This window comes from Pristis pectinata, chromosome 3 (assembly GCF_009764475.1).
Source record: "Pristis pectinata isolate sPriPec2 chromosome 3, sPriPec2.1.pri, whole genome shotgun sequence".
NCBI lineage: Eukaryota > Metazoa > Chordata > Chondrichthyes > Rhinopristiformes > Pristidae > Pristis > Pristis pectinata.
Genome location: NC_067407.1, coordinates 34,325,770 through 34,339,395, shown reverse-complemented (window position 1 = coordinate 34,339,395; position 13,626 = coordinate 34,325,770). Strand labels below are relative to the sequence as shown.

At 38.8% G+C, this 13,626-nt stretch overlaps 1 protein-coding gene across 7 annotated transcripts in view; it reads left to right on the top strand.

Moving 5' to 3' along the window:
• The window catches only part of patj (PATJ crumbs cell polarity complex component), a 226,077-nt gene that overhangs the window by 158,880 nt on the left and 53,571 nt on the right, over window positions 1-13,626 (top strand). For all 7 annotated transcript variants that reach the window (XM_052011643.1, XM_052011644.1, XM_052011648.1 and 4 more), the window contains 3 exons: window positions 3,639-3,737; window positions 7,160-7,252; window positions 11,766-11,840. In XM_052011643.1, coding sequence (XP_051867603.1) covers window positions 3,639-3,737; window positions 7,160-7,252; window positions 11,766-11,840 — 267 coding nt within the window. The remainder of the gene's footprint in view (window positions 1-3,638; window positions 3,738-7,159; window positions 7,253-11,765; window positions 11,841-13,626) is intronic.

The following is a 13,626-nucleotide window of genomic DNA, read 5'->3' as shown; positions in this document are numbered from 1 at the left end:
GGCCATGACAGGGTAGATTGTGAGGTCGAGTCCATCTTATCGTAATTGTAAAGATGGTGGACATGATTTAGGGAATTAGGAAGTGAATTACTCACCATAGGATTCCTAGCTTCTGACCTGCTCTTGTGTATCTGGCTACTCCATTTCAGTTCCTGGTCAATGGTAATCCCAGGATATTGGTAGTGGGGGACTCAGTGATGGTAATGGCATTAAATGTCGGGGGTGATAGCTGGATTTTCTCTTGTTGGATATTGTCATTGCCTGGCACTTGGGTAGCGTGAATATGACTTGCTACCTATAAACCCAGGTCTGGAACTGGTCCAGGACTTGCTGCATTTGGATGTGGACTGGTTCATTATCTGAGGAGTCGTGAATAGTGCTGGACATTGCAAGATAAAATACGATAAGATATCTTTATTAGTCACATGTACATCAAAACACAGTGAAACGCATCTTTTGCATAGAGTATTCTGGGGGCAGCCTGCAAGTGTCGCCACACTTCCTGTGCCAACATAGCATGCCCACAACTTCCTAACCCGTACGTCTTTGGAATGTGGGAGGAAACTGGAGCACCTGAAGGAAACCCACGCAGACACAGGGTGAACATACAAACTCCTCACAGACAGTGGCCGGAATTGAACCCAGGTCGCTGGTGCTGTAATAGCGTTATGCTAACCGCTACACTACCATGAAATCATCAGTGAACATCCCTACTTCTGACCTTACGCTTGAAGTAAGGTCATTGATGAAGCACTGTTATCAGGTCATGGATCTTTGAGACCAAATAATGGTGGAGGAAGGCCTGATTCTGACTCAAGTCCACTCAGCCACATAGAATGATAGAATTGTTATGCAGAGAAGGAGACTGTTCAGCCCATCAAGTCTATTCTGGCTCCTTGTGGAGCATTTCATCTGTCACATTCCCTGCTCTTTCCCAGAGCCATGCAATTTTTTCTTCTCAAGTGCCTATACAGCTTCTTCAATTCCGCCATCAGACTTCTGAATGGTCCATGAACCCACGAACACTACTTCGTTATTCCTCTTTTGCACTATTTATTTATTTATGTAACTTACAGTAATTTTTATGTCTTGCGCTGCACTGCTGCTACAAAACAACAAAATTCATGACACATGTCAGTGATCATAAACCGGATTCTGATACAATTGCCCTTTGAAGGTACTGATTAATTCTGTTCCCACTATCCCCATGTCCAGAGAATTCTGGGTCCAACTAACCCTTTGAGCAAAAAAAAATTCTCCCTCACATCCCACTTTATCCAGAATTTTAAATCTGCGTCCACTAGTCCGTGAAATACGTGCTAATGGTGAACAGCTTTCCCCTGTTTCCTCTATCCTTCCTAAACGTGATCTTGTGCACCTCTACTAAATTTCCTGATTCCCATAACCACTAATTGCCACAGTGTTCAAAACTCTATAGGTTTCAGCCTTGAGTATAATCAATGAACGATCATTCACAACTTTCTGAGGTAGAAATTTACAATCCTTTGTGTAAAGAAATATGGAGTGGACTTGAGTCTTAACTAGCCAATCCCCAATCCTTACACTATGCCTTCTAGATTCTTAAGTTCAACAGAGTAAATTCTATGAGATAAACATCTGTACGTGTTAGTCATTTATGAAATAAAAATCTATTCAAAATTAAGCAGAATATAGTAAATGAAAAGAAAAATACTGCAGATATTGGAAATTGGAAAAAAGATGATGCAGGTCAGCAGCAGCTGTGGAGAGAGAAACAGAGTTAATGTTTCAGGTGCTTTATCAATAAAGGAAAGGCAAACAGAGGAATAAGACGGTTATGAACTTGCACATTAAGAACTTGTAACTTAACAATCTAGATTCTTTTGAGAAATACCAGCAATTTCACATGGAAATCTTGGCATTTCCTAACATAATTGTAAGAAAATTTGGAATTCCCATGTAAGTGTGCATTAATAGGGAAGTCCTGAACTTCTTCCTTGCTGTCGCTTTGACTGTGCTCTTGACATTGCATGACATTGGTGCCTCCTGAGTTCTGCAGTTTCCCAGTAAGAATGGGACTATAGTCTGCTGGGCCTTGCCAGTCAGGTCTGAGTTGTTCCTGGAAGATCTAATCCAGATGATGTGATAATCCAGATAGCAGATACAGGACCCATGAACACAGCCACTCACAGGAAATTCTGGTGAATACTTCCCAGGAATGAAGAGTAATGTGCAAATTAATTTTTCTTTAAGCATGAGCTGACCTCTAGAACCCAGCATTACAATCTTTAACACACAAACAAATTCTTTTCACCCTTGTCTGAATTATAAAATGAGAGCAAGAGAACCTCTTGAGAGTGCACCCCTTTTTTAACAATGAGACTGCGGCCCTCTCAAACATGTGAGAGGGTCACAGTGTGGAGGGCCTTGAGAGGGTCTGTTATTTTGCAACGACATTCTTCAGTGTCAAGACTGTGCTCTTGACATTGCAGAATTCACGAGACACCAATGTCATGCCACCACACACAAGTTCCCTTTGAAGTCTTTCACCTTTTTGTCTTGGAAGTATGTTGCTGTTCTTTCATTGCCACTGGGCCAAATACCTGGAACACCCTATCCAACAGAATGGACCTTAGTGGTTTAAGAACATCCAATATCCAAACATCCAAAGACTAAGGATAAGCAGTAAATGCTGGCCTTGTGAATATCGTGGTTCTAGTGCACCCAACAACATTCTACCCTCCATTCCTTTAAATGTCATTAATATCCGCATAGACTTATTCTTACGAAAATTCTAGTGAAGTGCCAGTTATCCATGCCTCAAATCAATATTATCATAAGTAGATGTGGTCCAAGCTCCTTGTCAGTATTAGCAAGTGAGTTAGATTTCAAAACTTACTGGGATCACCAGGAAACTCTTGTGGCCCAGTAATTGAGAGAGTATCAGTTATGTACAACCCCTGGGAGCAAGGTGAGGGATGGTATTTCAATCTTTTTCTTTTCATTCTATGACTTTGTCTCAAGGCAAGCAATACAAGTTAAGAAATGATGGGAATTTGACAAGTTTTGTTGAATTTTCTTTGCACAATTCCATGGGAACGCTGTAAGGGAGGAATTTATGTTATGTACTGTGTAGTCACATACCTTTTATCTCTACTGCTTTGCTTCAAATATTGTTAGACAGAATTCAAGTCCCTACTTCTGATGAGTACAATTATTCCACATACAAATAAGTTTGGACAGTGTCAGTCTACTTCCTTTTGTGAAAGGGGCTAGAAATCAAAATTACTGCTGGTTTGGTTGGTGTTAATTAGCAACCTCAAGCGGAGACTGTGGGATGGATCTAATACTACAACAGTGCATCCTCTTGAGGTTGAAACAAAGGTAATAATTGGAGCAGAGCATGGTCCATCAGAGCTTGATAGTGACACTAGGTGACTGAAATGGTATGTGTTTCTTTCTCTGATGGATGCATCCCTCACACTGATGAACACATAGAGTAAACAAGGCACAACCCTTCCAGAATCCTCACTGCAAAAGGAAATCTTAAAATTCTTCTAGCTTGGTTTTCTAAACAGCATTTGGACATTTTGGTGCTGGCTAGGTGGTAGTGGGCAATGCTGGAATGGTCTAATTTCAATAATCATTACCCTGATCAGATTCTAGATACCACAGGATCATTGCCCTCCCTGGAACAGACATCCACTCAATCAGATTTTTCAAATTTCAAGAACGTACACAACATACTATTGACAAAGGTAAGGAAAATGGTTTAAATCAGTGATTTTTAAGTTCCTATTACAAAATGGTATTTTTTATCCATTGAATAGAATATTATATATTTTACAGTCAAAACATTGCAAGGATGACTTCAAGTGCAATCTAAAACAAAAGGGCCAGTTTTTATGTTCTGTATTTTAATTTAGTCTATGTAGATCAGACTTTGAATATCACCTTAATCTGTGTAAGTGAGGAGATATAAGTTGTCAAAAATTATATATGCCAAGCTGCATTGTGAACTCTAGCGCAATAAAAAAAGGTGAATATTCGAATTCTTAAATTTTTTTATATGTTGCAGAACTCACTCAAACTTGCTAACTAAGTTCAAGCATAATGAATGGCTGCTGAGGCCTGGAAATGGAAAATAGGTTATCAGTAGGAATGAATGATTAATGGAACAGACTAGAAGAACACATAATAAGCTCCACACATCCTGCGTGTTCATTGAATTTGGAAGGACTAATTTGTAAAAAGAAAAAGTAATATCTCCAGATGGAGCTGAAGTATTTTTAATTTAAAATGGATTACTTATTTTAATGTAAAACCACAAGTCCATTCTTTTTTTAGTTTTTGCATTTTTATTACTTTTAAATGATTGCCGAAAATTATCTCCATGGAATGAATTAACCAGCACCTGGCCAACAGAGTATCCCAGTTCTCATCAATACAGCTGTGTCAAATGTTCCAGATGGTTTAATGCCAGTGACTACACATTTTCCTTTTGCTGAACTTCATTTCATATATGAAGGAGTTTACAGAGATAATTATGAGATGACTCCAGTATGGGTGTATTACCAAGACCTTGAAACAGGATGTAGACTGGCATTTACAAGTAGACATTTGCAGTTGGCACCCAGATTCCCAGGGTCAGCTTACAGCTATAATTACACATCGCTCCAGGTGCAGATTTACTTGAGAGCGGGCAGAAACCTATCAGTGCAAGTGAAAAATTTTGTATGTATGAACTTAAACAGATGCGAACAATTAAAAAGCAGTGTCACAATAATTTGATCAAAATTCTGAATGCTTTTATAAGGACTTAAAATGCATGCGAAACCATTAGGAACTAGTGCCAAGGTTGTAAGAAGAGGAGACTAGAAAAGGAAACCCAAGGTATGAGCATCATCTGGAGGCAGGTGCTGAAGTAAACTGGCATCTGAGCCCTGGTTAATGTGCATCAGTAATGAGCAGCATAATGGATTTAGTTATTTATTAAAACAGCAGCTCTTTTCCATCTGTGCAAAGAGTAGCTGCAATGAAATTAGCTGCAAAAAGAACAGGTTACAGCAGTAATAAATTAATTAGGTATGTACATTACTGTTGAGGGATAGCCATAAGGAATAAATCTGACCTTTAAAAAGATGAGCAGTTGATTGCCTTTATTTAACTGCTTCGTGCATAATAAATGTAGTTCTAAAAGAAGTTCACTGTTGTAGAAAAATAGATGCACTCTGTGACTCAAGAAGGCAGCATCCATCAACAGTCAATGAACATTACCTTGTTATTTTGTTTTGCCCTTCACGATTTTGTAATTTATAGTAATTTTATGTCTTTACACTAAATTTCACATCATATAAGTCAGTGATTATAAACCTGATTTTGATTCTGAATATGTCACGTTATAATCTAATGGTATATATCTAAACTGCTGGTAACTGCTGTTTAATAACATTAGTGGAAGAATTCCACAGAAAGTTCTCATTGCCATGTTAAAAGTTGGTCCTTGTGGTGAAGATATTCCCATGATGCTATTGGGCAGGAGTTTGAGGATTTCTAATCCAACAAATATGAAGAAACCGTTATTATATTTCCAACTTGCATTTGTGTATTCCCATTCATCTTCAAGCCCTTGAATTCTAGGTGGTAGACTTGACAGATTTAGATACCGCCCCAGAACTCTGGACGAGTTGCGGCAGTGCACCTTGTAGATGGTACACACCATAGCTATGATGGGCCATTCAGCACAGTAGATCTGGTCAAGTTGGCTGCTCTGTTGTGTATTGTGTCAAGCTTGCTTATAGAGTTATGGAATTAGGCAAATGGAGAGAATTCTATTATGGTGTAGTTGTGTCCTTGTAAATAGTAGAAAGGAGTCAAGGGGTCAAGGACTGAATTGTTGACCAGAGAATACTTGGCCTCTGATCTGCTCCATAGTGACCTAAATATAACTTTGTGTGTAACCCATGTTACTTGCCATACAGCTCTTGCCAGAATGTTATCTAAGTCTTGCTGTTAAATGAAGTATAGTCACTAATGAAATAGACCTATGTGTTTTAAGTCTAGAACAGTGCCCTGAATAACTTGTGTGACTGCGTCCTGGGACTGAGGCTGTTGGTTTCTATTACAACCAAGCTATTTTGTACCAGGAGACAAGAGACTGCAGATGCTGGAATTGGCAGCAAAAAACAAACTGCTTGAGGAACTCAGCGGGTCGAGAAGCATCTGTGGGCAAAAAGGAATTGAAATGTTTCTGGTTGAGGCCCTGCATCAGGACTGAGAGTGGAGAGGGAAGATAGATAACTCTTTATAGAGGAGAGGGGCTATTACATGATAGGATAGGTGGGGGATGATTGGCAGAAGGAGCCGGGAGGGGGAGGGATGGAGTTGGACAATAGAGGCAGGTGGGTGATAAGTTGAAGCAGACAACGGGGAAAAAAGGCAGATGGAGCCATGTGGGAGAGTAGGTTGAAAATGGAGACGGAGGGTGATAAGTGGGGAAGCAAAGGTTACAAGTGCTGGAATCTGAGAAGTAACAAAGGTGATAATGGGAATCGTTAAGGGAGAGATGAAGGGCAGATAGAATCAGATGAGGGAGGGGATCTTGTGGGTGAAATGTGTGGGTAATAGGTGGATGGAACTAGGAGGGAGAGGAGGATGAATGTGGGTGATGGGGGGCTAAAAAGGGGATATGGGAAAAGGAACAGAAGTGGGAGGACCGGAGGTGCGTCAGAAGGAGAGAAAGAAGGGAACACAGGAGGTAAGGGTTACCTGAAATTGGAAAATTCCATGTTCATACCATTGGCAGAATATGTAGTGCTGTTTTTCTAGTTCCTATCTCCTTGGGTCTAGCTCCATTGGCACAAACTGCATTAAGCTGATGAAAGGGTTCATATTCAACCCTTTTCCTAACCAGTTCTAGAACACCAAGCCAATTTCAGTGCTCCTACTGCCATCATTGAGATCAGCTAACTCTTTTTTTCTGTGAGACATTTTTCCATTGACAATGGAGATGGATTTTAAGGGGTTTCTTTTGAGCCATGCAGAAACTTATAGCGTGTTATTTGACAAGTTAATTATGACATTGAATTGCAAAATGATGACCATTCATAGAAATTGAAAATCAGTGATGAACAATCACAAATGTTCAGCATCTAATATATTGACTTCTGAAATCTATTAGGACCAGAGTGGTCTTGGTCTAGCTATCAGTGAAGACAACACAAACGAAGGAGTCATTATTAAAAGCCTTACTGACAATGGAGCAGCAATAAAGGTAAGCAACTGACTCAACTAATTTTGCATTGTAAGTGCTTGATGTTTTTTGGGCAATTTAGATCTCTGAGACTGCATTCTTCTTTCAACAATGTAGATAAAACACTTTCTAATGACACTGGCGGTCTTAAAATGTTTTAAAATAACTATTCCCAATATCCAGGAGACACAGTTATGTGTGCCTTAGCCTTGCAGCTTTAGACAGAAAATCATCTTAGTAAATGACTTGAGTTTTTTTAATATTAAACTGATTAAGCTTTGTGTACTGCAACCTATAGTAAACCATTATTTAATTGCCATATTCAGATAGATGCATTGATAAAACAATTTACATTTGTATAGCACCCTCAACACATCCCAAGATGCTTTACATGGATGTTAGGAAAGGACTGGATGTTGGGAAAGAACTGGATGTTGAACCAAGGAAGGAGATATTCAGAGAAGTGATCAAAATCCTGATTTAAGAGATGGTTTCTTAATAAAGGGGAAAAATTTAAGAGGTTTAGGAAGGACATTACAGATTGCGGAATAAAAGTAGCTGAAGGTATGGTGCCACAATTTTGAGGCAACAAAAGGGTAGCAGGTGGACTAGTACAAACATTCACAGTCAGAGAAACGCACTATTGTTATAGTGCTGTGAATGTTGGTGGACTTAAGAAAATTTAAACATTTGGTAAGGACTTAAATTTTCAGGCATTGTTATATCAGGAGCCAATGTAGATTAGCAAATGTAGAGAATGTGAACATTAATGGAGCATGCAGAATTGGAGCCCAGTTTAACATTGGAGTAATCAAATCTAGAAGAGTCAAATGCATGAGAGATTCAGTGGTCAATAGAGTGATATCAGGTTCGAAGATGGGTGATAGTATGAAAGTAAAGGTACACTGTCTTTACAAAAGCTTTTAGTTACCAACAGTTGGGTTTGTCTGCAACATTGGTGAGGGAAGAGTGTGTGGCTTTAATGATGGCTTTAATTGTCCTGATTTGTAGCTGAAGGTGATTGTGCCTCAACCAAGAATGAAGATAGACAAATACTTTGAAAATACACGTTCAGGATTTAGCAGCATTATGTATATGTTCTGGATTATTGGTGCAGAGACACAAATTTAATTTCCACCATGGCAGGTGGGGAATTTAAATTCAAGTAAATAAATCTGGAATTAGAAATTGTCTAGTGTCAGGAACAATAACCATGAAATTAATGGATTTATGTTAAAACCCATCTGTTTCCCGACAGGGAAGGAAATCAGCCACCCTTGCTTGTTCTGGCATGTTGTGACTCCAGACTGAATTTTAACCACCCCCTCCCCTCTCCCTGTTCAGGGGCAATTGGAGATGAACAGTAAATGCTTTATTTTTTCATTAACATGTCAGGAAGTTATTGAAGTGCAAAATAAGGAGCAAAGACAGAGATGATCCTGATCAAAATGGGAAGTCTTTTTTTGGCCCATGTGTGCATTTCCTTTTATAATCCTTAAAAGAATATTTAACACCTGTCCAATGAAATTTTGGCTTCAAACTAATGCTCAATTTGTGTATTAGAGCTTGGAAATTAAGAGCTGAATTAATTCTGAAGTGACTCAACATGAGACTTCATCTGACTGGAGTGTCAATGTACTTGCACTGGTATCAGATTACGTTCTTCCAAATTTAGTCGACATTGGCATTTAAACTATAATGTTGGATTTCAGCAAAACTATTTAACCTCTATTGTGGTTTAACTGTAGTCCTCAAACTGAACACCCAAAAGTTTGAGAAATAAAAAGAGGAGTCGGCCATACAGTACCTTGAGTCTGCTCCCCACTTCACGATCTTGGCTGATGTCATACTTTGTCTATGTTCCTATTCCATCCCTATATCCCTACATTCCCTTACTGTCCAAAAATGTATCAACCTCAGCCTTGATTACACTAGTGACAGAGCATTCGTGGCCTCTGATGTAGAGAATTCCAAATATTCACAATTTTCATTTCAGTTCTATATGCCTAACCAATTGGGCTGACACCATGTCCCTAATTATATACTTTGCAGATAGCCCCTCCCCATCTTCCATGTCAATCCCTCTCAGAATCTTATATGCCTCAGTGAGGTAATCTCGTACTCTGCTAAACTCCAGTCAGTGGAGGTTAATCCTACTCAATATATTGGACAACCCACTCACTAAGTGGATTCCTGAGAAGACTGAGAGGCAAACATATCATTCCTTATCTATACCTCCTCTGTATCAATTTTGGTCATCTGTTGTTGGTTCCCAAAAGTCTTCCGATCTTCAGGGTTATGGCACCCACTTTATAATCAAATACTACCCTTAAACTCTTAGTTAGTTGTGGATCGATCATTTTTCCTTTAGAGTTTGTAACTCTTGACAGAATGTTGAAATTTACAATATATTTCCTTGGCAATTCTCCTAATCTCATTTCCTAAGCTACTGAAAGCAGTTCTTCTCTTGTACCTATTTATTTGTCTTAAATAAAATTAAACATCACTCTTAATATAAAACTTTACCATTTTGTGGTTACTTTTCCCTTGAGGATCCCTAGCTATGAGATTACTAATTAACTAACCATGTAATTACAGAAGGAAATATCTAAAATAACCTTTGTTCATAAGATGGTTTCCTGAAATGTTGCTCCAGGAAACTGTCCCGAATGCATTCTATGAACTTCTCCTTCAAACTGTTTTTCTCAATTTAATTTTCCCAATCATTATGAAGATATAAGTCCCATATGATTACTGGATAACCTTTGCTACAAGCTGTTCATTTTTTTAATTACATACTCTCACAAGAAGTGTTTCTGCTAATAGGGAGCCTATAAATTACTTCCACCATGACTTTATGCCCAGTTGTCATTTATCTCTATCCATTTTAATTTGATCTCTTGTTCTCCCAGCCAAGGTCAGACCTTACTATTGTCTTATGTAATTGTTTATTATCATGGCCTTTCTCTCCCCACCTCCCCCACTCCCCACAGGAATCCATTTTTGTCCTCACTTACTTTTACTGCAAAATATAGGCCACAGTAAAGCACAATTTTCTTTTTCAAAACATAGTTGTTGACTACTTCAGTGTAGCGGTTAGCACAACGCTATTACAGCGCCAGCGTTCGGGGTTTGATTCCCGTTGCTGTCTGTAAGGAGTTTGTACGTTCTCCCCGTGTCTGTGTGGGTTTCATTCCGGGTGCTCCGGTTTCCTCCCACATTCTAAAGACGTACGGGTAGGTTAATTTGGGGGTTTAAAATGGGCGGCACGGACTCATTGGGCCAGAAGGGCCTGTTACTATGCTGTAAATAAAAAAAACTTTTAACTTTCTGAAGGTGAGCTTTATTTAATCTAGGATGTTTGTTTTTCCACATATAAGAAGATATAATTGAATCAAGACAATCAAAAAAGGACAGGAATAAAAGGACTCATTTTTTTCGATATTTTCAAATTAGAGACTTTCTCCGATTTCAATTACACGCATTTCCTATGAGTCCTGATAAGAACTTAATAGATGTAATTTTTAATTTGAAGCCTTTTTATGATGGCTCAATATCTAATATTTATGGCAGGTTATTAGGAGTGAACAAGGCTCCTTTAGATAAAATTAAAAATGCTTGGGAACAAGACTTGCAGATTACAATTTCTGAGGAAACTTGGAATGAAATTTTTTAATTGGTCAATACTTCATCATTATGCGCCCGTCACTCTCTCCTTTAATTTAAAGCTCACATAGAGCTCGCTTGTCCAAAGACAAGCTATCTCGTTTTTATTTGGATATATCTCCTTGTTGTGATAAATGCAATAATGGAGAGGATTCTTTAATCCACGTGTTTTGGACATGTCTGAGTCTTAAAAAAATACTGGATAGAGGTGTTTCAAACTTTTTCTGTGCTTTTTAAAATAAATTTTAAACCTAATCTTTTGACTGCATTATTTGGGGTTGTTGGAGAAAAAGATATAACTTTGGAGACTTCTGATCTACACATTTTGGCCTTTATTTCTTTTATAACCAGGAGGGCTGTGTTGCTTAAATGGAAGGAGGTTACTCCACTTACTCATGTTCAATGGTTACGGGATCTTATGTCATACTTCAATTTAGAGAAGATCCGTTGTTCAATTTCTGAATCTAACTTAGACTTTCAAACATTGTGGGGATCTTTTTTGAACTATTTTCAAAACCTTTGATCTGGTGGTTAAAGTACAGATATTGGCTGATATCATTATGTGTTAAGGGCTTTTCCCTGTCCTTTTTTTTTTAACCAAACAGCTTCGGTCTTGGTAGTGGGTTTAGATTTTTTTATAATAAAATTATTCCAATTTATTTGTTATTTATTAATTATCATTTTTGATTACTAGTATACGGTATTGTGATTTCAAGTATGATTTAACACAATGTATTTAGTAGTATTTTATCTTCTTTTTGATTCATGTACTCTGTATTTTCTTTGTGGAATTAATAAAAATATTGTAAAAGAAAGACTACTTCAGTAAAACAAATCTTATACCAATTTATGCAATTTATCATTTTAGGATGGAAGGATCAAAGTAGGGGATAGAATTCTGGCTGTGGACGATGAAAGTGTGGTGGCACAACCTCCTGAAAAGGTAATCATATTATTTGTTTGTGTTAGACTCTGGGGTCCTCTTGGTCATCATTTTCTGTTGCTTCAGAATGATTTTGGTTGACCAAGATCCCCATTATCTTTATTTGTGATTTCTGAGTAATCTCTCACTCCTGTGGGAAGTTTGATGAAAGTGAAGTGCAATATTACAGCAAGAAGGATTAAGAAAAATGTTGGGGCAATGATGCAGCTTGTTTGCCACCGACCTTAACTGGGAGAAGAGCTAATTTTCAGAGCAAATGGGAAGTTGTTCATCCTATGGTGATTACACTCCAGAACTAAAGTTACCCAAGCCTCTGTAATTGAGCTACAGTATGCAGATGATGTTTGTGTCTGTGCATGCTCAGAGGCCAAGCTCTGAGCCATCGTCAATGATTTCACTGATAAGTAGATGTTGAGTATGAGGTTCAACTTCAGGACAAAGGTCCTCTGCCAACCTCCCTGCTGCAGCACACTGCTCTCCAACAATAGAGGTTCACAGTGTGACCCAGGAAAACTGAAACCATTTCCCATATCTCAGGAGCGATCTCTCAGTGAATGCAGACATCGATTCACCACTGTCTTCAATGTGCCAGCACAGCCTTTGGAGGAAAGGGGCGTTTGAAGACACTCTTTAACTTGGCAAAAGCTCAATGTCTGCCTGACGACAGTGATCTGTGCCCTCGTTATGTTTATTTTGTTGCTTATTTTTGCACACGTGTATGTATAATTTATATTTAAGTTTACGTTAACTTACGTTTGTTATGTTTTTAACGTACGGTTCTGCTGCTTCAAAAAGCTAATTTTCATGGTATTTATACCCTGTGTTCATTTGCCTATGACAATAAACTTAAACTTTGGAGTTGAAACTCCCTAATGCTTCTGAAATGTGGGCCACTTACAGCAGGCATTTCATGGCACTCAAAAAATACCATTGCAGCGGACTCAGCAAAGTCATCCAAAATCACTGTAAAGATGAATGAGCTCCTATCAGTATCTTCTCCCAGGTCAATATCCCCGGAATTGAGGCCCTAATTGTACTGTTGGCTACTTTGGGCAAACGACTGATTACCAGCTGCCAGAGGAAGAGATTCAAGGATGTGTTCAAAGCCTCCTTAAAGAAATGCAATATTCCCTTTGACTCTTGTTATTTCCAAGAGTCAGTGGGCGATATTGCATTTCACTCAAAGTGGAAAACAAGCAATTGGGATGAACCAGGAACATTCAGGTCCTCTGAATGCCCCCGGTATCAGGAGCATTCAGAGGACCTGTGTAATCAGTGAAGAAAAGGACAACCTCAAACCAGCCACCTGACCTTTCCATCTGGTCCATCTGTGGCAGAGTCCATTGTTCCCATAATTGGCCTCATTAGCCACCTCAGAACCAACAGTATCAGAGTGGAAGTAAGTCCACTCAATCCCAAGGAACTGTCTAAGAAGAAGAAATCTATCAGCTAAGATGACCCATTAAAGCACATAAACTCTGCAGAATATGAAAGGCTTGAAATTTTACAGGCATTTCATAGTTCTCCTTCCTTAACTCTGGAGGTGAGACAAATTGAGGCCCCAGGGAAAGAACAAAGAACCTGTAATACTCCACATCTCAGCCTTTCCAGGAGCTTCCCCCCCCCCGCCCCCCCCCCCCCCTTACCTTTCATTAAGCAGAACAGCCTTCAGGACATTTCCATGTATAATTCCTGCTGACAGTTTTATATTATAAAGCATCTTACTCTTAGCACTCAAATCTTATTGCTTGAAGTATACAGACAGAAAGTGAAGACATGAATGATG